The sequence below is a fragment of the Thunnus albacares genome, chromosome 9 (genome assembly GCF_914725855.1).
Source record: "Thunnus albacares chromosome 9, fThuAlb1.1, whole genome shotgun sequence".
Classification (NCBI taxonomy): domain Eukaryota; kingdom Metazoa; phylum Chordata; class Actinopteri; order Scombriformes; family Scombridae; genus Thunnus; species Thunnus albacares.
The window spans coordinates 4,406,773-4,429,682 of NC_058114.1; the positions used below are offsets into that span (position 1 = coordinate 4,406,773).

Consider the following 22,910-nt stretch of genomic DNA (forward strand, 5'->3'; position numbering starts at 1 on the left):
TAGCTGCAGGAGACCGCCATTTGCTTCCCGTTTCCAACCGCGAGTGAGGACACTTTTTAAAAAAAACGTAACTAAGACTGTCATGGTGTTTATTGTTGCCATGACGACGAACAATGCCTAACTTTAAGGGAAATAGTAACTTTAACCCACACAACGTTTCAAGTGATCATTTTAACCCAAACCATCATCTTTCCTTAAACCTAACCAAGTAGTTTTAGTGCCTAAACCTAACCAGACCTTAACCACAGTGTTGTCACATCATAACACATTATTATTTATTAACAGTGATGTGTAACGGTTTTGAAAAGTGCAGACAAATGATGTTGTCCTGCCGATTACTGCTGACAGAGGTGCCTGATTAGAAAACGCTCTCATTAGTCGCTCTGGAGTGCACGGTCAAACAGTTGTTTAATGTGGAGGATTCGTTGCGAAATGTGCTGCAAAAACAGAAAACAACCAAATTACAGAAACGCGCCGCAAATACAGAAAACACACTGAAAATACAGAAACGTGCTACAAATATAGAAACACACTGCAAATACAAAGAAAACAACCAAATAGGTAAACACGCTGAAAATACAGAAACATGCTGCAAATACAGAAACGCGCTACAAATATAGAAACGCACTGCAAATACAGAAAAAACAACCAAATAGGTAGACACACTGAACCAAGAGCAGAAACACGCTGCAAATACAGAAACACACTACAAATATATAAAAATTCCCTGCAAATACAGAAAAAACAACCAAGTATGTAAATGTGCTACAAATATGGAAACAAGCTGCAAATGTACTGCAAAAACAGAAGCGTACTATAAATACAGAAACGCAGTGTAAAACACAGAAACGCCCTGCAAATACAGAAATACCCTTCAAATAATGCAACACATTGCAAATACAGAAAAAACAACCAAGTATGTAAATGCACTGTAATTTGCTTATGTTGTCAAATTGAATGTTAATGTGTTTCTCCATTTTTTCAGGATTCATTTCTTTGTTTCCTTATAAATTCTGCACATGTGTTGTCAAGCTGGTGAGGATGTTTTCTTTATTTGCTTTCGTTTTGTTAATTTGCAGTGTGTTGACCTCTCTGGGCCACCGTAGAAATTACACAAAAGTGAAGGAGAATAAAGAAAGTGTCACCTTCGGCTGCCAGACTTCTCAATAAACCTATTTCTCTCTTATAGAGGAGGACTCTAAAGGTTTTTTTTTTTTTTTTTACAACATGCTACCATAAAGTCTGAGAGTTAGAATAACACATGGCAGACAGAAGGAAACTCTATCATGCCAGTTGTGAATGCCATAAGTTTTCTCGGTGCTAACAGACACTGTAACAAATCCTCCCCCAGGCCACAAAATCCAGGGCACAGACAATAGCCTCCACACCCCAGACAGGCAGAACGGTGCTCCCACAGGCCGACTTGAAAGCACAACAACAACCTACTGCTTTAAGTTTACCACTGACACTTGACTCTATTCCAGCAGGCCGCCTCAGACCACAATCAGTCAGTCAGTCAGTCACTCAAGAGGACAGACAGGAAGCTCAGAGCTGAGCGAGGACTCAGGATCAATGTAGCGACAGCAGCACGCACTCTACTCTCTCTGGAGAGCTACTGGGAGGCTGACATGGAGGAAGAAGGGGTCATAGGGTCGCGATCTGTCTGTCCGCTGAGGGGTCGGTGACAGTGCGTCAGCTGCAAGTTTGGGTCAGGATGGGAGGGTGTAAAGGGACATCAAACTACCACATGCATGAGTCACATGCAGCGATTCTCATTCTTGCACCTTTACAGCAGACATACACGCAGAAAGGATCAAAACAAACCTGTTTTTTTTTTTTTAAAGGGCCAGTTCACCAACATTATAAAAAGACATGTTTTTCTACTTAGCCCTGATGGTATCCAGATCCATATCAATATAGACAGTTTAGGATTTAGAAGGTGCAGGGTTTGAGATCTCTGTCTCTGATCTGTCGTTTGAATTTCTTCGATTCGAGTGCTACTATGGTGCCTTAAAAATCTTGAGCTTTAAAATAGTATTTTGACAACATTGTTAAGGCTGCAACTAAAATTACATTCATTATCAATTAATCTGCAAGTTATTTTCTCCATTGATCAAATATGTCTATAAAATGTCAGAAAATAGTGAAAAATGTCCGTTATAATTTCCCAGAATCAAAGGTTACATCTTCATATGTGTTTTTTTGTTTGACCAACAGTTTAAAACCCAAATATAATCAGTTTACTGTCATGTATGACAAAGAAAACCATTATATCACATGTGAGGAGCTGAAACCAGCAAATATTTAGCCTTTTTGATTCAAAAATGACTAAAACGATTATCAAAATAGCTAAAGATTGATCTATTTGATCGACTAATCATCGCAGCTCTAAACAGAGTCTTAAATCAAGAGCTTTTTTCAGAGCTTTCAACCACATTTCATGGTTGTCCTCAGTGAACAGAATTTGCTTAGTTAGCATGACGACATGTATAATATATGAAACTACATACAACCAGCTGTTAGCATGTGACCAAAGTTCCATATTTAGGTAACATATATCGCAACTAAAACCAACTCCCTCCAATGATGAAGACTGTGAAAATGTGATTGAAAGCCCTAGAAAAGCTAGTAAGTGGATCTTGTTATTTATTATTTCCTCAAGATACTTTTTTGATGCCGTTCTTTGAGAAAATATTAATGTTTTCCTACAAACCTTTTTCTAAAATTTAAAAAGAAAAGAAGCAAAAGTTCTCTAAATGTTGTTATGATGTCTAAACACAAAACAGCTGCAAAAGAAATTTGTCTAAATAACAACGTAGCAAAATTCTGATTTAAAATTGGAAACAATCTGATCAAAGAATGAGTTAACAAACACCAACTTTTAGTATCTGACAGTTTCATTACTCATGTGGACACATTTTAGTAGGTACATAAAAAATAATGAGATCCTGTACCCACCCTAGATTCTTCTTGTGTGTGCATGATTTAAAGGTTCAGTTCACTCAAATAACAAAAGACGTTTTCTCACTTTGCCGTCTAGTAATGCAGAAGGTTTCGGTTTTGTGCCAAGATTTTGACGTACAAACCTCAGAAACATCAGCTGCTCTTTCAAATACGAACCAAGTAAATGGAACTCTGTTGGTCGTGCTGGACGCATTAAAAAAAACGAAGTAAAGAGGAGCCTGTCTTTCTAGAAACAATGTCCCCGTTACTCTGGACAACACTGAGACTTCAGTGTTAACAGTTCTCACTGGAAGTAGTTTCCACAGGAGAAATAGTCCCAATGAAAAGTGTTGACAGTGACACCAGGAAACTGTTTCCACAAAGAGAGTCCAGTTTTATTTAAATGTCAGTTTTCAATGCTGTGAGCACAACAAACAACACACACCATTCACCTTCCATTATACTGGGACGTCTACAGGAGACTAAATAACAAATCTCAGCACATTAAAAGTTCCTGCATAGCGAGACAGCAGAAGAGTAAATGTCACCAGATACTTCTGTTATAGATTTTTGCTTTTTGTTTTTGTGAAATACTGGTTCACCTCTTCTGGCTTCTAAAAATCCTTCAAATAAAACAATCTGATACGTTCTAACCTGTGATGATGGGCGACCAGTAGGCTACACAGCACTTTGTTTTAAAGGGGAACAAACCAGTAAGATTGGAAACCAGTGCTGGTAAACATGCACACACAGAAGAAGAAAGTGTCCCTGGTGTTCTGTTACTGTCTTTGTCAGCATGTTTCAGTATCTGTGACAGCACACAATATAAAAAAAAAAACACCAGTACTTCACCATTTCTGTAAATACTCACTCTCTCCTTCTACTTTATCCGGGTTTCGACTCCACACTATCTGCCTGGTGTCCTGTTTGATCTGGAAGGTTCTCCTCTCAGGACGCTGGGACTTCTTCTGGTAGAAGATGGTCATCACCGTGCCCATCTCCAGGCTGTGGAGGATGCGGGGACCTGCTTCTGTCCAGTCCAGCATCCTGGAGGCAATGACCGGACCAGCAGCCCCCGCGGCACCACCGGCGGCCTCCTCGGCACAGCCATTGAGACAGCCGCTGAACCTGGCTGCACACATCTTCACTGCATAGCTACGAAGGAAGAAAAAAAACCTTGCAGGATTTACTGATCTGTTGTGGTCTCTGATTGAGGATGCTCTCTCGTCCTTTAATCACTTACTGGAAGCACCACAGTTAATCCGACATGTCCCAAAAAAACCGACTGGTGCGAGAAGGAAATCTTGTTAAGGACCCAAATTGTGCCACTCAGGGCAAGTTCACATTAAAACACAAGCTTAAAGACATCACTCAGCAGCTACAGAGCTGACACACTGAAATGTCTGAGATGTGAATTATCCTCTGGTCCTCTGGAGGGGGAGTGTATCCCTGTGTTATCCTTTCCAGATGCTTCTGGCAGCACACCAGCGAAATCCGCTCGGAGTGAGTTCTCATCACCGCTGGACTCAGGTTTCCACCCTCAATGTGTCCTCCTGCTAGTCCTCCAGTCCACGACAGCACAGGCAGCAGAGTCCGGCTTTAAATCCAGCTCGTACCGCCGCCGCGTCGTCGCCTGCTGCTTCTGCCGCTCGCGCGGTAAACACGATGTATCTCCCCTTTCTGATTTTGGGAAAATGAAGTCAGTACGAGCGACAAAGACGCCGAGTTATGTAATGACGAGTCGGACAAATACCCGGAGGTGGGTGCAGCGGGACGGCCGGGAGGAGGACGTGCATCGGCGGGCGCTGTGTGTCGGCTTCACGGAGATGGGAGAGCACGGAGCGGCCGCGGCGAGAACCGTGTGCGCTCCCATCCGCCAAACCATTCTGCTCTCCCCTCACACGCTCCTCTCCGGGCTCATTTCATTACACCACCGACAGGACAGGATGCATTTATCCGACGCAGTCACCCGTTTGGAGACACCGTACACAGGCGTGCGGGGTTGAGCTGCGCGTCCACTGCCCCACTTCTTCCTCCTCTCTCTCTCTCTCTCTGTCTCTGTCTCTGTCTCTCTCTCTCTGCCTGCGCGTCCGCTCAGCTCCAACGCCAGAGGTCTTGAGAGGAAATTAGGGCTAGCAGACCGGAAAAGCTTGATCAGATTTTTTTTTTCTTCTCTGTGCTGTAGTGTATCTGAGGGAGGATGAGGGGAGTGGAGGGAGAGTCGTAGCGGAGAGCCGGAGAAGGAGAGGAGGGAGAGAGCAGAGCGACCTCCGCGGGCCTCCAGGAGATCTGCAGCTTCACCATGGAAGGAAAAGAAAAGAGATTTGTGTGCTTGTGTGTGTTTCTGACCTAGCCTACTTTCAGGGACATATTTCAGACTTAACACCAAACGCTGAGTCCCTAATTGGGTAAAAAACGTGATTTTTTTGGGTCAGTGGTTCCAGGAAACGAATGTAAGTATATGTAATGTCCCCAAAAGTGACCTAAGTAAACGTGTGTATGTGTGTGTGTGTGTGTGTGTGTGTGTGTGTGTGTGTCTAGGTGTGTGTGTGTGTGGGTGGGAGACGATAAGTCAAGTCAAAAGGTCAAGTGGGGTTCAGATTGCAAAGGTCACTTTGATGTAACATCAGTAATGACAGTAAATCCTATTTTTGAAGTGATAGATTTCATTAATTAATTTACTTTATTTGATCATTAATCAACATTCAAACAAATGTTAATATACCCAAGTTAGTCAAAAGGCTAGTTTTTATCAGCAGTACCTTTGCCTGATGTTGTTCAGCATCATAGAATAGTTAAAATAATATAATATAGTTAAAAACATACTACACTGTGATGAAAATCATACAAACAATACAGTTAAACAACATGACTGATGATGCAGGTACAGTATGAATACAGTCATGTTAAAGGTGTTAAAAGTGTCAACTTATATTTCCAGAACATAAATGTATAAATGTTTTTAACAGAATAAAATAAAACATAACATAAAGATAATTTAATGACAGCAAGATAGTAAAAAAGTGAAGCTGGTAGTTAAATATTACAGCTGATAATAAAAATATATGTAATTATTTTAGTTTAAAATACAAAATATGCAGCTTTTCTACCCATTCAATATTTACTTAAGCACTCTTTCACACCTTTGCACTATTTGTATCCTGTTTACAGTTAACAGAAATGGTTTTCACCTGTATACAGACAGAATATGTTGTTTCTATATGTTCGTATCTGTTTTTTCACCCACTTGTACTTTATAATGACATGTTAATGTTCAATTATCTTTGTCCAACTTGTTGTGCATGTGTCTTTCATTTTGTGTGTGAGCACATTGAGAGCCTCTAGAAACCGCAGTCATATTCCTCTTGTGCATAAACATACTCGGCCAATAAAACCGATTCTCATTCTCAATAAATATTTCTCAAGTCCAGAACAAATGGTTCTAATCCTGAGATATCTGTTCAACTTTTGACCTTTGCGTGTCTTCATCAGACAAAAGACAGAACGTCCAATGTTAACAGCGTTACCAGCAACAATAAAACTCATGTTAAAGGTGACGTACTTTGGGAAGTAAAAGGAGTCGACTTGTGGTCGGAGAAGTAAAAAGACTCTTTTGTTTGCAAACATGCTTCACTGCTGAAGTATCCTGGAGCACAAATCCCTCCCAGCGTCAGCACTGCTGCGCCGTGTTATGAGGGAACTGGGGATGAACTAACAGTCACAAATCATCCAAATAAAACGATTTAAGTCTGATTAAAAGTTGCTGAATACATTCCCTCAAGTATTTTACTTAAATATCATTTTGAGACACTTTACTTCAGACTTATAGACTGAATAATTAATCCATCAATCATAGAATTACTCAATAAATTGACTATAAAGAAAATAATCATTAGCTGCATCCATAAAATATTGTAATTTGAATTCTTCTACCTTTATTGACAATCATATTTAGTTTGGAGATGTTTTTATGCAGCTTATAAAATATGATGCATCCCTGAAGATTAAATGAAGCGACGCAAAATTGTTAAAATTATCAACCAGCTACATTAAACTGCTGCTTATATGTTAATACAACAGTAAAAAGAAGTATATTTTGCTTAAGTTTGATTTTAAGTGCTATTTTATAAGTTTGACTTTTACTAGTAATGGAGTAGTTTTACATTGTTTTACTGCAACTTTTACTCAAGTAAAACTTCTCTCAGTACTTGTTGCACTGCTGTCGGTGTTAGTATCAGTTACAGTCATGTTGGCAGAAGAAAAACTTCAGTAACGAGCGTTAAAAAGAATCCACATCTGCTCTGCTCCGCTCTGGCTGTGAAACAAACCGAAGTATCGAGTGTGGAAGAGTGTGAGATTCACCACCGAGTGTTGTCCGGTCAGTCCGGTGCGATGACATCACAGCCTCTTCCGTGTCTAATCAGCTCCACATGTCTCCTCTCCGAGTGTATCTGCATCGCTACTACCACTGGCCAGCAGGCAGCCAATCAGAATTCAAGGAAACACTTCTCACATGTCCTGAAGCAAAAACAGGCAGGAGAGTGAGGGGGATCATGATGGAGAGAACTCTACAGTCAATCACTGAACCAGTTTAAAAACCAGATTTACTTATTCTTTAAAGTCCAACTTAAACAGGACAAGGAGTTAAATCAGCTGTTGATTCCTCTTCAGTCAAGTTTCTTTTGACATTTTCTCAGTTTTGAAGTCAGTTTTTCATTTGTCACACAGATTTAAAGCTAAAGCTGCTGCTGCTGTTGTTGTTGGAGCCACTTTTCTATCAGAGTTCACGTTCGAGGCTTCTCTCTCAGTGTTAAATTGAATACAGGGACTGAATTCAACACTAACCTCCATCACGTTTTGCATTGTTTTCAATACTATGAAAAGAAACAACCATTACTTATCTTAACATGTATTAAAGACACATGCACAGCTGGTTTCCATCATATGTTTTCTTTAAACTACAAAAAAAAAAAAAAAAAAAAAAGAAAAAGTCTCCGGGGAGTTTTAAACTCTCAAACAATGCATGCTGGGAATTCCACTAATACGCTGATCGTGTTTCTTTTGAAACTTATTTTAACAAGTTGTGTGAACTCCCAGCAGTACGTTCATTCATGTGAGGTTAGCTCATGTTTTTTGAGTTCAGAGATGAAAACTAGACATTTTAAGTTGAATTGAAATGAATAAAACTTACATATTTAAGTTCATGACAAAAGATTAGTTGATTCCACTAAATTCTTGTATGTTTTACAGTGTGTTTCTTCTTCTGCTTTTACTTTTTAAACTCTAAATGAAACCTGTAAATGAGCTGAAAAGGAGCAAAAACACAACTAGAACAGAATGATTGTGACATTTGGCAGCGTGGCGCTAAATCAGAATTGATTTAAAATCATTATGTGTGCAGGTTTTATGCGTTTATGTGTTCAAAATTTCGGTTTGTAGAAAAATATGAATGCAGGTGAAAATTGGTGCAGTCTTTGTAGCAGCTTACATTCCTCTGCTACAGTGGGGTTTTTTTTTTTTTTTTGATAGTCACACCGGTGGCAGCAAAGTCAGAAAGTTTCAGTTGGAGACATGATGGCTTTAATACAACATCAGAAACATGCTAAAGATGAACACATTGGTAAATTATGACTGATTACAGGGACAGGTGGGGAATGAAATATTAAATGTTCTCCTACATTATTTAACTAATGGTTCTGGACGGCGTTTTAACCAACAGGATGTGGTCTTAAATATACACTCACCAAGCACTTCATTAGGAACACCTGTGCAATCTAATGCAATACAACAGCTCTGCTATAAACTCTACTTTTATGAAGCTTATACACTTTCAGGTTTTTGTTGACGTTGTCAGAAAGGTGATAATTCTACTTAACATTTATTATTGAGTTCGTAGTGGGTGGTGGTGTACTGGAGGGCAACTTATAATGCACCCCAGTACAACACCATCCACCATGACCTCAATATATGTTGCTGTTAGCATGTTTCCATCTATCAGATTAGCAAAAACTTTTCTTGATTTACACAAAATTACACACAAAATTCAAATTTCTCGTCAAGCAGGACAAACAGCTCTTCCTGCAGAAAAAAAACTCAGATGTTTACTTTAAAATACAAAGATGTCTCTCTGGTGAGTTCTCCGAAAAACTGAGGTGGGGTGAAAAATGACCTACATATGAGCTCCTAACGGGATTAAAATGAAGTGACCAGGGCAGGTAATGTTAAGATCACCCCACCTCCTCTAGAACGAATTCAGTTAACATCTGTCAGTGAGTTTCACAATAATACCTGGTTGCAATTTTGTTTTTTGATTGAAAGCAGTGAGACTTCTGTTCTTTATTTAGTTTTTTTTTAACATTTGGACAGAAGGTACCCTCACGAACAAAAAGGAGAGAAAAAAAGAGAGAAAGAAATCAAAGTTCAGCACCATTTTATAACTTATTTTAAGGTTAAAATCAAGTGTGAGTAACTCAACAGTTCAATTATCCGTCATTTCAATTAGTCTTGCTTGTCTGATGCTTCTGCAGCAGTTGCTCCTTGAAAACAACAGTCTCCAGAAGAAAAATCCATTTAGTTATAAGGAGGATTTGTTATCATTTGCTTCAGTCTGTCCCAGTCTGTCCTCATCTGAACCTCTTTTAATAGGCATTAGATACAAAGGAAACAACACAACTGTCATTTCCTGTATTTGGAGTATGGTGTTAACACTGTGAAGGTTTCATAAGGCAACGCATAACAAACGTATGCACTCCTTTTACTGTAAGGCACTGTGGAGAATAGTGTCAATAAACAGACATGAAGCCAGGCGATGAGAACACATAAATGTGCGTCTCTCTTTCTTTAGTTGGCTAAGAGAAAGTTGCTGTTGTTGGAGCTGCCTTTTCGGATTTCTGTGACCAGGTTGTGGAGTTTCTCTGACAACGCCACCTGGTGGGAAGAGAAGGAAAAACACTGGGAAAAGAGATCTTTGTAAGAATGCAGAGTCATGTCTGTATCTGTGAGAAGGTGTGAGGTGTTCTGTTTTTGCTTTAGCTAAAGATCTGGGGGAGGGAAGGGGGGGGGGGGGGGGGGGGGGGGGGACTCACTGTGTAAGAGTCTGGTTCCTGCAGTCTCTTGTGTCGAGGGTTCAGAGTCTGCAGGGAGCCCTGGACCTTTGCTCTAGTTTCTGCAGCGCTGCACAGAGGGTGTGTGACCTACAAAGTGTGGGAGACACATTCATGAAGACTTAACTCCAACACAGTAGAGTCCTGCACTGATGTAGACTGTGTTTTATCTCCTCCAGGACATTCAGTATCAGTATCATGACTTTTAAGGCGTGATTGATGTTTTTGCTGTCGTTATCCAAATCGTGTCTCTCAATGCCACACCGCTCGTTCCTGATGCCTTCTTCAACTTTAAGGAGCACAATCTACCGACCGTTAACTTCTGTCCTATGCTTCATTTCATTCATTTCCCACAATGCCTTTCTACAACCACCACAAGATGCCCCTGAACTCTCTGTTTTCAGATGTGGTTTATGCCTGTAGGTGGAGAGACAGACGGTGGTTCAATCCAAATTGTAGACCTTTTGGGGTGTGTTTCCATGAAGTGTATACTGCTGTCCACAACAGTGCTCATGAACACGTTATACAGACTTCTAGTCCACATCTGCAGTGGTGGAAACTACTGTACTTAAGTATAGTTTTGAGGTACTTGTACTTTACTTGAGTATTTCCATGTGATGCTACTTTATACTTCCACTCTACTACATTTCAGAGGGAAATATTGTTCTTTCTACTCCACTTCATTTATTTGACAGCTTTAGTTACTTTTCACATGAAGATTTGACACAATGGATAATATAACAAGCTTTTAAAATACAACACATTGTTAAAGATGAAAACAGTGGTTTCCAATCTTTTTGGCTTTTGATGTCTTACAAAAAGCAGTGTGTAGTCGGGGTCACATTTCAGATGTCTATGAGTTGTTAACAGCTCCACCAAATAGTGATTTTTCCCTCTAAACTTCTCACATGCTTTCATTTCAATAAATGTTCAAATGATCCAATATTTCACCAGAAATCAAAGATTAGAGAAAAAGTCCAAAAACTGAAAACAGATTTGTGTATCAGAACTTTGTTTTTTCTTCTTTCCTCTCCCATTAATCATCTCACCACCCCTCAGATTTATCTGCTGACCCTTTGGAGGGGCCCGACCCCTAGGTTGGGAACCACTGGACTAAACTAGCTAACTGTATATAAAGTAGTGTAAACTAGCTCCACCTCCAGCAGCTACAACAGTAACATGCTGCTCTAACACTGATGCTTCACTATTAACAATCTAATGATGTCATATATAATAATATATCAGTCAGAGGAACCAAACCACTACTTTAACTGCAATACTTTAACTACATCAAGCTCATAATACTTATGTACTTTTACTGTAGTAAGATTTTCATGCACTACTTGTAATGGAGTATTTTTACGTTGCAGTATTGGTACTTTTACTTGAGTAAAGGACTGGAGAACTTCTGCACTTCTGGTGGACACTTCACCAGACTTTGCTCCAGATGATAACCCAAAAGTTAACAACAATATGTATGTGATGATGGAAAAGAAACAACAAGCATCATAAAGCAGCGACTAGTCTACAAATGTAGGTTATACTGTGATAATATCAGTCTCTGGACGGTCGTGCTTCATCCTCACCTGTCCTTTGGTAAACGCTTCCTGGCGCAGACAGGTGACCTGAGCTGGAGTGACTGAGACAGAGGTGTTATCACACCCCAGAGGATAGCAGCTCAGTGGGAGTCCTGCCTCTGGAGGAGACTCCACTGCCAGACTCACCAGGTCCAGAAAAGGATGGCCTGCAGGAGAGGAAAGAGTGGGAGACCGTGAATGCGTTTATAGCCACCATGAGGCTGTAATCACTCTTTAAACACCAGGAAATAAAATAGCTGGATGGAGTAAAAATAGGGAAAAAAACTGCTGTCTTACTTCTTCACCCCTAGTAAAGATAATACAGAAAGATTGTATGAACGGTGGGTTTATACTCTGTGTGGTGACTATTTCAGGACATCTCAGACTCAGCTTGTCAGGCTGATTTCTACATTGTCAGAGTTGACTCATCTGTCATGAGTCTAAGCTGAACTTTGTCAGCCAGAGAGGCTCTGGTTTGTTTCCTCTGGTCTGAATCAGTGGATGACTTAGTAAACTTGTTCCTCTTGGTTCTGTTTCTTGTTACACAGGAAAAAACTCAAGCAAATCATCTGCTCAAACTAATCGCACCGAGGGGGAACGAATCATACTACAATTTAACCAAACTAAACAATACAGCATTGAAAACATCTGAAGGCTCAGTTTGAATGCTGACATCACCACAACAGTCCTACTAGATGAACTGAAAATTAATCAGCGGCTGTTTTGATAATCATTTTTTTGGTCATTTTTCAAGCAAAAATGGCAAAAATGTTTTGGTTCCAGCTTCTCAAATGTGACAATTTGCTGCTTTTCTCTGTTTTATATCATTCAAAATGAATATTGGATTTATATTTGGACATCTGTAAAAGTTACTTTGGACTCGGGGAAACTGGGATGTGTGTTTATTAATACAGCAGATTAATTGTTAGTTGCAGCTCTAGTTAACATACATCCAGTACATTCAGTAGCTCTTTGATGGCAATGCTGTGCAGCTAAAAAACTCTTCACATTAATTCTCACCCTCACTGTCTACTAGTCTGTAGACAGCTTTCCTCCCGGGGACGGTGCTCTTCTCTGGATCCTCACTGATCTTCATCCTGGGCCTCCCCCTCACCTCCACCAGCTAACGCACAAACAAAAACAACATCATGACAGAAGAAGTGAGATCATTTGGATTGAGTGATTCTTCTTGTTTGTGCACTTTTTGTGTTTATTAAATCACCTTATACACACAACCTAGTGAGGGTTGTTTTGTGCAGGTGACCAGATGTGTTCCAACACCGACCACGTCGATCTCATTCTCCTGAAACAAAGATACACACGTCATCATGGAAGAGGAAGAGTCCGGAGCGATTCATCATAAACCATTCTCCATGTTTGGTCCCTTTACCTTCTTGTTGAGCTCTACCATGCTTTGCTCTGAGATGTTATTAGTCCCAACGATGATCAGTGAATCGAAGGTGGAGACGGAGAAACTGTAGAGACGGAAAAGCCTCATTAGACGTGAAAAGTGTACTACAGACATCCGGAGGAACAAAATCAACTCTCACTGTAGGTTTTTAAAGACATACTGATGCACACATGTAGCATTGCACCTCACTCACTGCTCGCTGCAGAGTCTGAAGAGACGACGGACGTCGACCGACTGCCTGCAGAGGTCCCCGCTGTCCAGACGAACTCCCACCGGCCTGTAGCCCAGTTCACACAGCGCCAACGCCACGGCGCAGAAGTTCAACACACCACTGCTGAAATAAGACACACACACACACACATTACACCACATGAGCTCAAACAACTCTGAGACTGATGGGAAAAGTTCTGGAAAACTGAAATTCCCACTATTTTCTAACAATTATAAATTAAACATTTACTGTTATTGATTAAAAGATCAACAGAATAATCATGATGAGAAACAAAAGTATTAATTAGTTGCTCTCTCTCTCCGTCCATGTTTCTTGTCTATCTCTCAGGGTTTCTGCAGTGTTTACCAAGTTAAATGTAAGACTTTAAGACCTTTTTAATACCACAAAGAATGCAGGTTTAACACCTGCTTCACAATCATAAAGTATGAAAGTATGACCAGCAGGGACGATATGGCAAAGAATTACTTATATAACAATATATAACAATAACTCCTAATGATTCAAATAAATCAAAGTTACCTGGACGCTCATAAGTGGCAGAAAATGGATGAACAGATTAACCAATTAAAAAATGATTAATTCATTTACGTTCATTCAAGTTTTTGCTTAAATTGACACTTGTCTGTTATGAGTGGATGAGTTTCCTGTAGCTAATGTAGCTGCAGTAGTGACAATGTTTGCAAGTAAACAGCTTCCTGCAACAAAACCCACTGTTGCACCAGTCTCACTGGTAGTTTATAGTTGTAGAACGTCTCCCGACAAACACACACAAAAAAATTAGGCACTAATGTTACTGTCTACAGGAGGAAAGAGGAAACATTCAAGACATTTGTAAGTTAAATTTCAGACTTCCTAATAACTTCTAAGACTTATTTTAAGGGAGCTGAATTCAGTGCAACACCTGATCTCTACACTCACTGTAAAATAAAGGCAAAAATAAATAAATATATACACAGTCTTTCATTGTGTCCATCTTGGAAACTGTGAAAAAAACATGTGTATTGGTACAATTCCCAGTCCTGATATAATAATAATAATAATAACTGAGGCTTTCCAGCTCACTGTATCACTAACAGATACTGTTCACTTCTCAAGGCCTCATTGATTCAGTCTGCACTAGTGACTCCTTCTGGTAAAAAGAATTCAGTGCAGCAAAATCCAAAAACATGATCATGTGCCACTGCTGTAGCACAAACATTACTTATATTTAACAAGTGTGAATATGGGGTAATAATACACTTATTTATATTTGAGTGAAATTGCAGGAAAATGTGAAGATTAAAGGGCAACTTCACTGATTTTACTCATCAAAGTCTGTTTCCAGGTGTTGGAGGAATACTATACTGCATATGTGAAAAAAAAGTAGTATAAAGCCTTTTGTGTCTCCAGAGGGAGCTGTGGTATGTGAAGTTTGATAAATTGCCTCAAGTGATGTCACTTGAGTCAGCGTCAGTTGGGGCTGAAGACTACAAAAGTCTGGGGATGTTGAGTTAGAAAGAAGTGAGGTCACCAGACGTCTGTAGCTCCTCATCTCTGCTGGAGGCTAGCAGCTCCATGCTACAATAGTAGCATAACACACTCTAATCTGTACAGTTGAGTGAAGCGAGTTGAGTTGCATTGTGGGTAATGTAGGAGGAATTAATGAAGAAGAATTAATGGAATAAAAAAAGGTGACATCACTGTTTCTGCTGTATAAATTTTTATCCTTCTTTTAAAAACACGTCCATCATGAGTCTGACGTGTTATAGAAAATCAACGCTACTCTTAACATGTGTGTAGAGTTAAGCTGAGCAGTAAATACGCTCATGCAAATGAGGACACACATCAACAACCACAAAGTCAACAGGAAAGATCATATGATTCTACAATGAGTGAGAGCTTGTTTGTCATTCATCACAAGATAAAAGCATTGATACAGATGTATCGTATGTATTAGAGTAGTTACCAGCTGACACTGTAGCTGTCAATCACAGGAAGGAAGTTGTGAGGGTAGGCGATGGCGTAGGACAGGAAGGCTGCCAACTCGCCCTCGCGGATCTTCCCCGGCTCAGCACCCAGAAGTTCACAGACACGACTCAGCCAGCCCTTCGTCAACGAGATGAAGTCGACTGGGTCAGGCTCCCCGTTCACTGCCACAAGAGTCTGATTGGGAATAAACAGAGACATGTTATTAATTCAAATTTAATATTACATGTAATAGCTGTTCAGTAAAATCTCAGATGTCAGAGTGTCTTTGAATGCAAAGTAAGTAAGAACAGTCTAACAGCTGCAGCACTACACATGATAACATTACTTTTTTCCCCTTTTTCTTCCAAATGTAGACCGACCGATTCCCTGCACTGCAGTCATCACAGCTAACGACACTGTAAACTACACGCTTCCTCCAGTTGACTCGGTCCCTTCAGCTCCAAGTGTGGAGCTTCATTGGGGATCTAAGTCCTTCTACACATGATAACCAGAAGAACTGCTGGAGACTTTGTTTGCATGTAAGCAGAGTGTATCGCTCAGATTTTATAACTTGCCACTGCACTGCAATTTAACATAATTTGAACTTGATGAAAACAATGCTAAGAGAGCGATGAGAGTGAACTAAAAGCTAAACAATGAGCTGAAAAGAATACAAACATGACAAACACAGAGGTGTTTTACTCCTGGGCCACAAGTGCTCCAAAGATAACATAACTTTGTTGAAGAAATAAGATGGATAATGAAGAAGATGATGGATTTTGATTGATAATGATCATTTGATAATGATCAAAAGTGATGTAGGAATCTGCTATGGTCCTTAACGATGATTGGACAACAGAACAGATACTCACCTGTGGCCACACCTCCTCTAGGGAGGTAAAGGAAGTGACGTATGAGTGTGCCATGGTTCCTGCGATGGGGATCCCGAACAGGAAACCAGCCTGAACATTACTGGTGAGATCAAACCCTGAAAGACAGATTCAAGAGTAAAATGTACGCAGTCTTTACAGAGTGAGTGTAAGAACATGAATTTTTGAAAGACCACACAGGGTTTACCTCCGATATGTGTGTATCGTGAAGCGGTGAGCCCTCCATCTGGTCCCTGAGCCCTCCTGAGGCCCATCTCCAGCAGCTTCCTCCTGGGGCCGGCCGCCAGGCGGAAGCGGGCAGCGTTACTACACACCAGACTATCAACAGAGAGAGAGAGAGAGGGATTTAGGAATATTTAGTAGATGGTGCTGTTCTCTGACCTTCCAGTGACCCATGAGTCACAAAAATTGACCCATGAGTCACAAAAACTGACCCACGAGTCACAAAAACTGACCCACATGTGTGTTTTGTGGTCTGTGGGGAATCTGGCATGCAGGGGGGTGGAGTCATGGCTGGAGTTGAACATGAGAAGAAAAAACTCTTGAAGGGCAGAGCTCGATGCACTGCAACTCAAGAAAACACATGCAAATAGACAAAACACAAGCAAATTAAGAAAACATCTTCATCACTTTGACAACACATGTGCAGTGAAGAACACGTCTGGACATGCTCGTTGTTGGTTTATGACTCATGATGTTACTGAAGTCAGCTATCCGTCGGTGGTGTTGGAAACTGAGCTAAAGCGGAAGTGTTTTGGGTTTATTTTAACATTGTGATCACATGTCCAGACGTGTTCATCACTTTTAAGTGTCCTCTGGAAACACTCTCATTGTGTTGTCTGTATTTGCAGCGGATTTATCGTCAAATTGATGTGATCGATGAAGATGTTTTCTTAATTTGCTCGTGTTTTGTCTATTTGCATGTGTTTTCTTGAGTTGCAGTGCATTGAGCTCTCAGGGCCACCATAGCGTCTGCCCTTCAACAGTGATTTTTTTCTTCTCTTGCTCAACTCCAGCCGTGACTCCACCCCCTGCATGCCAGATTCCCTACAAACCACAAAACACACATGTGGGTGAGTTTCTGTGGCTTGTGGGTCATTTTTTGTGACTGGTGAGTCAGTGGAAGGGCAGAAAACAGCACCATCTACTGTGATCAGTCAGGTCAAGAAATATTCCCAAGTCCAAATGAACAGAGAGGAGCGGGAAAGAAACTGTTGTTTGTTGTTAAAACTTCTGTTACATTACACAAACCTCTGAACATGGTTATAAAATAATAATAATAATAATTTTATTTGTATAGCACTTTTCAAACTCCGAGTAAAAAGTGCTTTCCATAGACAGCATAAAAGACAATCACAAATATAACAAGTAAAACACAAGAACAGCAAAATACAAGCTCACAATTAAAAGACTGTATAAAATAAGTTAAAAAATAAATCATCCAAAATAATTGAAACTATTAAAATAAACTTAAAATCAGGTGGTTGCACAACAGACTAGTTGTCAGGAGAGAAGGCAACAGGATTTAAAAGCAGAACCAGTGTCAGCAGACCAAATAATAACTGGAAAACTGTTCAAAAGCTGAAGATCCAGTACAGCAAAAGCTCAATCACCCTTTGATCTTAACCTGGACTCTGGAACAACTAGCAGGCCCAACCCAGCAGATCTAAGAGGCCTTTCGGACAGTAAGGGGTAAAGAGTTCACTGATGTACTCTGGTGCCATGATTTTAAAATGGATTCTAAAAGAAACTGGTAACCAGTACAAAGACGCTAAAACTGGAGTGATGTGAGAAGATCCAGTTTGGGTCCAGGATTCAGGTGCTGTGGCAGCTGAGGCCTGATAGAAGCCACCGTGAAAGACAAGTGTGTAACCACAACCCTGAAAATACAGGTTGAGGGCAACAGAGCTGAAATAGTTTATACACTTTTTTGCTTTTATTTGGTCCATTGATGTGTGTAAAATGTATATATGCACACAGATGATCAATTATAAGAAAATGTTGATCATTCAGTCACCACCTTAAATAACCTTTAAAACTGTTGTATCTGCTTCAATCTGTTTCAATACTTCATTTAAATTGTGATACAGTAAATGAAATATTTCTTAGGCCGGCACCATTCTATCAAATACAGATAATCTAGATTATTGGGTTGTTTTTTTTTTTACTGTGTACACATTTCCACATAATTCAGCCTGACATACATAATGTATTTATCATCTCTGGACTACTTTAGTTCCCAAATGAAGCACTATTAGACTACAAACACTTGTGCACAACATGAAAACAAGGAATCATGGGTTGGTGTAACAGAGTAGAGGATATAAATTGCAAAGAAATGTACATTGAAAAATGGAATAAACTTTGTATCCCCCCCGGTGGTAATAGTGAGCCTTAAAACACCAAATATACGGTGATGAAATATTTAGTCAATTAACTGATTAGTCTAGAGAAAAACTGACAAAAAATATTCATCAATAATGTTGATAATTGATTAATTTGTTTGCCATTAATGAAGCAAACATGTAAACTTAATATCTTTGGGTTTTGGACCAATGACTGCACAGAACAAGCTACTTGGAGAAGTAACCTTTGGATCTTGGCACTTATAACAGGGCGTTTTTCACTCTTCCTTGACTATTCATTGCAAAGAACATAATGAATAGATTAATCAATAATGAAAATAGTCATCTGTTGCAGCCCTACAAATACATGTGACTACCTAATAGTGACCAAAAGTCACCTCTTACACAAGTCCACACTTTAAAATATATATATTTGTATTCATCATAATCAGAGGACCAGCTGGTTAATCTGTGTTGGTGCATTGAGAATAAAATCCTCTCTTACAGTTTATATTACGATATCGACATTTATTATAGTATAATAAATCTTCTGGAAAATCAATTGAGAAACTCTTTTTTGGCTAATCCAAAAACTGAAATACCTGACAAGTCAAGATACTTTATCACATTGATATAAAAATAATAAAAAAGTTAAATATTGCAACATTGGCCTCAATGACCTAATTCATCCAGAGATATCAGAGAAACTAAACAGTATAAACAGTGCAGTAAATCTCTGACAGTTGACAAATTTATATTGTCTCACAGTGTATATCGCATATCTCCCAGTGTGTATGTGTGTGTATGTGTGTGTGTGTGTGTGTGTGTGTGTGTGTGTGTGTGTGTGTGTGTGTGTGTGTGTGTGTGGTTACCTTGCATAGTTAACCAGACACAATAAACTGGTCTCCAGCAGTTGGACCACAGCCAGCGGACCTGCCACCTCCATCAGAGGCACCTGCAGATGTTGCACACATGCAACACAAGTTACATCCTCCATTGACCACCTACAGATCCTGACTGTGACCTTTGACCCTCAGTTTCACCCCCTCCCCCCCCCCCCCCCCCCCCCCCCTCCCCCCCCCCCCCCCCCTTTCCCTCACAGCCCTGCAGCTCACCCTGGCAAAGACAACAGTGCCTTCTGGGACGGAGCGGAGTGTGACACCTGAGCAGTCAAGGCCTCGCAGGAACTGGAAGAAGGCCGGGTCGGTGGTCGGGGGCAGGACGGAGCGCAGGAACTCCACATCTGGATCCACAAAACACAACCTTAACACAACAGCCGTGTAGACCGACAACCGAGAGGGTGTCCTTCATCCTAAAACTCATCACACATGTGCTCTTATACAAGCACATGGGTCCTCCATGTGTCCTCGCTCCCTCACATGTCCTGTCTCACCACACACACAGAACTACAATTATAAAGCTAAATCTAATAACTTTCTGTACAGTTAATCTAATCTGTAAGGTTTTTTGAAAGGTTGTGACTGTGATGACGGTTCGACTATGAATGTGTTGAGTGTGGCCATGTGCAGCTCATGAATGGCAACAACAGCATCAGTACAGTAGAGTTTGTGGGGCATTAACGTACTGTAATATCTTCCTGTTCTGAACATTGACTGTGAAAAGTACAATTACTCCAGTACCTAAGAACACTTTTGAGGTGCTTGTGCTTTACCTGAGTACTGGTATTTTCATTTTATGCTGCTTTATAATTTCTCTCCACTACATTTCAGAGGTTAATATTGTATTTTTTGTACTCAGCTACATTTATTTCATTTATTTATTTATAAGTAATTCCTTTCCATGTTAATTTTACATGCAAAATTCACAAACTGAGATGCATTATTATAAATCAAAGTCCCCTACAGTATGCAAAATAAGTCAATTTCAACTACATCATTAAAATGACGCTTACATGTTAAATCAGCAGTAATAATAATCCAGTAAATATACAATAATAACGTAACAAAGAGACCATGCTGCATCATCAGTATGTTTACTTTTGAAACTAATTGTATTTTGCTGGAAAGAATTCTGTACTTCAGCTTAAATAATAGTTTGAAAGCAGATCCTTCATGCATAATAAAATGTTTTTACACTGGTTTTCACGCTTATCTGAATATTTCTGTCACTATTGGCTGCTTGAAGTTGAGAGAAGTAACTTTAGTGTACTTCTGATTTTCTGGTACTTTGCTGGAGTTTTTCCATTTTATGCAGCTGTGTACTTCTACTACACTACGATTAGCTTTTTACTCCACAACATTTATCTGACAGCTACAGTTACTTTACTGATAAGGTTTTATATACAAACCATATCATATTATAAAGTACTGCAGTTTGTCAAATGTGAAGATTTTAAGCTTTTTTGTGTCACACATGATGATAATATGTTTGGATTTTGGACTAAACATGAACAAATATGTCACCTTGGACTCTAAGAAGTAGCAGAAGCATTTATAATTTATTATTTATAAATGCTGATTACATGTTATTTATAACCCGGTAATATAATATATTTAATAATGTAACACTGAAAAGGCTATTGTGTATAATGAGTATGTTTATTTAAAACACACATTGCTAAGATTGATATATTTTTATGTACTTTTACTGAAGTTCTGAATGCAGGTAATTTATATGTAATAAAGTATTAAGCTACTTGAGTAAAGAATCTTTATATATTTCAATATTGGCTGTTACAAGAGCTACAATACGGTTAGTTGATTAATCGATCAACAGAATTAATCACCGACTATTATGATAATTAATCATTTTGAGTATATTTTTGTAAGAAAAAATACTAAAATTCTCTGATTCCAGCTTCTTAAATGTGAATATTTTCTGGTTTCTTTAGTCCTGTATGACAGTAAACTGAATATATTTGGGTTGTGGACTGTTGGTGGAGACAAAACAAGATATTTTAGGTTGCATCTTGGGCTTTTTCACTATTTTCTGACATTTTATAGAACAAACGACTAATCAAAAAAACACAGATCAATCCATAATGAAAATAATAATTTACCACACTATTACACAACTATTACAGCCAAATGTTTGAGTTCTCATTAGTCATAACTGTTTAAAACTGGTTAAACTCTCTTCTATCCTGTTTTATATCTCTGTCTAACTAGTCTGAGCGGACTAACTACTCGCACAGATCAAACTTTTTTGGTATGCAGTATGTGCCATTTAGCTCACGTAGTACTGATCCTTACAGCACATTAGAGATTACGGATGTGTGCTAAAGTTCAACGCTAAACGTCAAAGTTCACCGATATATCCCACCGTACCCGTCGTTCACGTTTTCCTCACGGGGGTCGCACGGTGAACTATTGCGCAACCACAGCGGTATGCGTAACAGGAGTTTGGAGGACGCAATGTCACGTCCATGTGAGGAAAAATAACATACTCATTAAGAATTTCAGTAAACAGCAACCGTGTTAATGTTTATAATAGAGATAATGAAGTAAAGTTGACTTACTAACCTTCGTCTGTGAAGCGAAAGCTGCGCAGGAACAGCAGACAGTCGTGCAGCCCGGCGAACAGCGAGAAGCCGCCGCCGAACGGATTGTCCCTGAAGAAGAGCTCGAACACGGCGGGCTCCTGGTGCCGGCCGGCCCGCCAGTACGCGTAGGCCATGGTGAACTGGTACAGGTCCGTCAGCAGCGGCGGGACCCGCTCCCGGATCGACCGCTCTATGAGCCCGCATGTGTTGCTGGACGGCGCTGCCATGTTATTCAAACCCTGGTTCCAGGTTCACTGATGCCGAGATCTCTGGGACTTGCAGTTCTCCGCAGCCACACTTGACTCCTTCAACTTGAACTGCAGCAGAAACTGAGCGGAGCCCCAAAGGCAGAGCAGGCGTGATACCTTCTGCAGTTCCAGTTTCAAATGAAGCTCTCCAGTTGGCAAATATTTTCTTAGATGGCGTATTTATAATCTAATCTAACCGGCCTTCGCTTTCTCTGGACAGCAGAATTCAGAAATGTCCTGACCAGGTCATGCGTCGTTTAACAGATTCATTTGGCTAATTTTTTTTTTAATAAGATGAATGAGATTTATTTAATAATTACCTTTTCCAAGAACCATTATCCATGCTGTCCCTGGATGTCCTGGCAGAGGGCCGGTGGTGGAGGAAGTATTCAGATCCTTCAGCATAAATAGTGATCCAATTAAATGGCTCCTTGTAGGGCGTTGAATAGTAGATGAGTTTAAGCATATTAAAGGTCAGGTTCACAATTCTTCAGGTCTGTTAAGACAACAGTCAGGAGGCTAAATGAACAGTGAAACAGATCCCTTCATAATGCACACACAATGGAAGTGATGGAGGACAAAATCCACAGTCCTGCCTCTGTGCAAAAATGTATTTAAAAGTTCATCTGAAGCTTCAACGTCCAAATGAGTCAAATCAAGTAGATATCTTTCAATGTTACAGTCTTTTTAGTGCCAAAGTCCCTCTTTTTGT

General features: G+C 39.9%; 2 protein-coding genes across 5 annotated transcripts in view; both read right to left on the minus strand.

Annotated features, from left to right (window-relative positions):
- LOC122988895 (1-phosphatidylinositol 4,5-bisphosphate phosphodiesterase gamma-1-like) overlaps nucleotides 1-4,311 on the minus strand; it is a 32,783-nt gene extending 28,472 nt beyond the window's left edge. For 2 of the 3 annotated variants that reach the window (XM_044361553.1, XM_044361551.1), the window contains exon 1: nucleotides 3,815-4,311. In XM_044361553.1, coding sequence (XP_044217488.1) covers nucleotides 3,815-4,085 — 271 coding nt within the window. In that variant the 5' untranslated portion in view covers nucleotides 4,086-4,311. The remainder of the gene's footprint in view (nucleotides 1-3,814) is intronic. The other variant, XM_044361552.1, reaches the window with a different exon arrangement.
- Nucleotides 4,312-8,985: 4,674 nt separating this feature from the next.
- On the minus strand, nucleotides 8,986-22,769 carry naprt (nicotinate phosphoribosyltransferase). Of its 2 annotated transcripts, none has more exons than XM_044361555.1 (14): nucleotides 22,519-22,769; nucleotides 21,931-22,267; nucleotides 19,564-19,691; nucleotides 19,321-19,403; nucleotides 16,291-16,421; nucleotides 16,086-16,201; nucleotides 15,212-15,408; nucleotides 13,228-13,368; nucleotides 13,014-13,098; nucleotides 12,846-12,926; nucleotides 12,644-12,746; nucleotides 11,633-11,790; nucleotides 10,029-10,136; nucleotides 8,986-9,870 (listed from the first exon to the last, which is right to left on the minus strand). In XM_044361555.1, the coding sequence occupies exons 2-14, from the start codon at nucleotides 22,175-22,177 to the stop codon at nucleotides 9,784-9,786; spliced, it is 1,665 nt and encodes a 554-aa protein (XP_044217490.1). In that variant the 5' UTR covers nucleotides 22,178-22,267; nucleotides 22,519-22,769; the 3' UTR covers nucleotides 8,986-9,783. The 2 variants fall into 2 exon arrangements, with proteins under 2 accessions (XP_044217490.1, XP_044217489.1); XM_044361554.1 differs by having other exon boundaries at nucleotides 21,931-22,279.
- Nucleotides 22,770-22,910: the final 141 nt, after the last annotated feature.

Excerpts from the sequence above, each read along its gene's own strand:
- naprt (XM_044361555.1), bottom strand. The coding sequence starts at position 22,177 with ATGGCAGCGCCGTCCAGCAACACATGCGGGCTCATAGAGCGGTCGATC. Across the intron at positions 19,692-21,930 it reads CTTTCGCTTCACAGACGAAG|ATGTGGAGTTCCTGCGCTCC; the intron begins GTTAGTAAGTCA and ends TTGTGGATCCAG. Across the intron at positions 16,422-19,320 it reads TGTCTGGTTAACTATGCAAG|TCTGGTGTGTAGTAACGCTG; the intron begins GTAACCACACAC and ends CTCTGTTGATAG.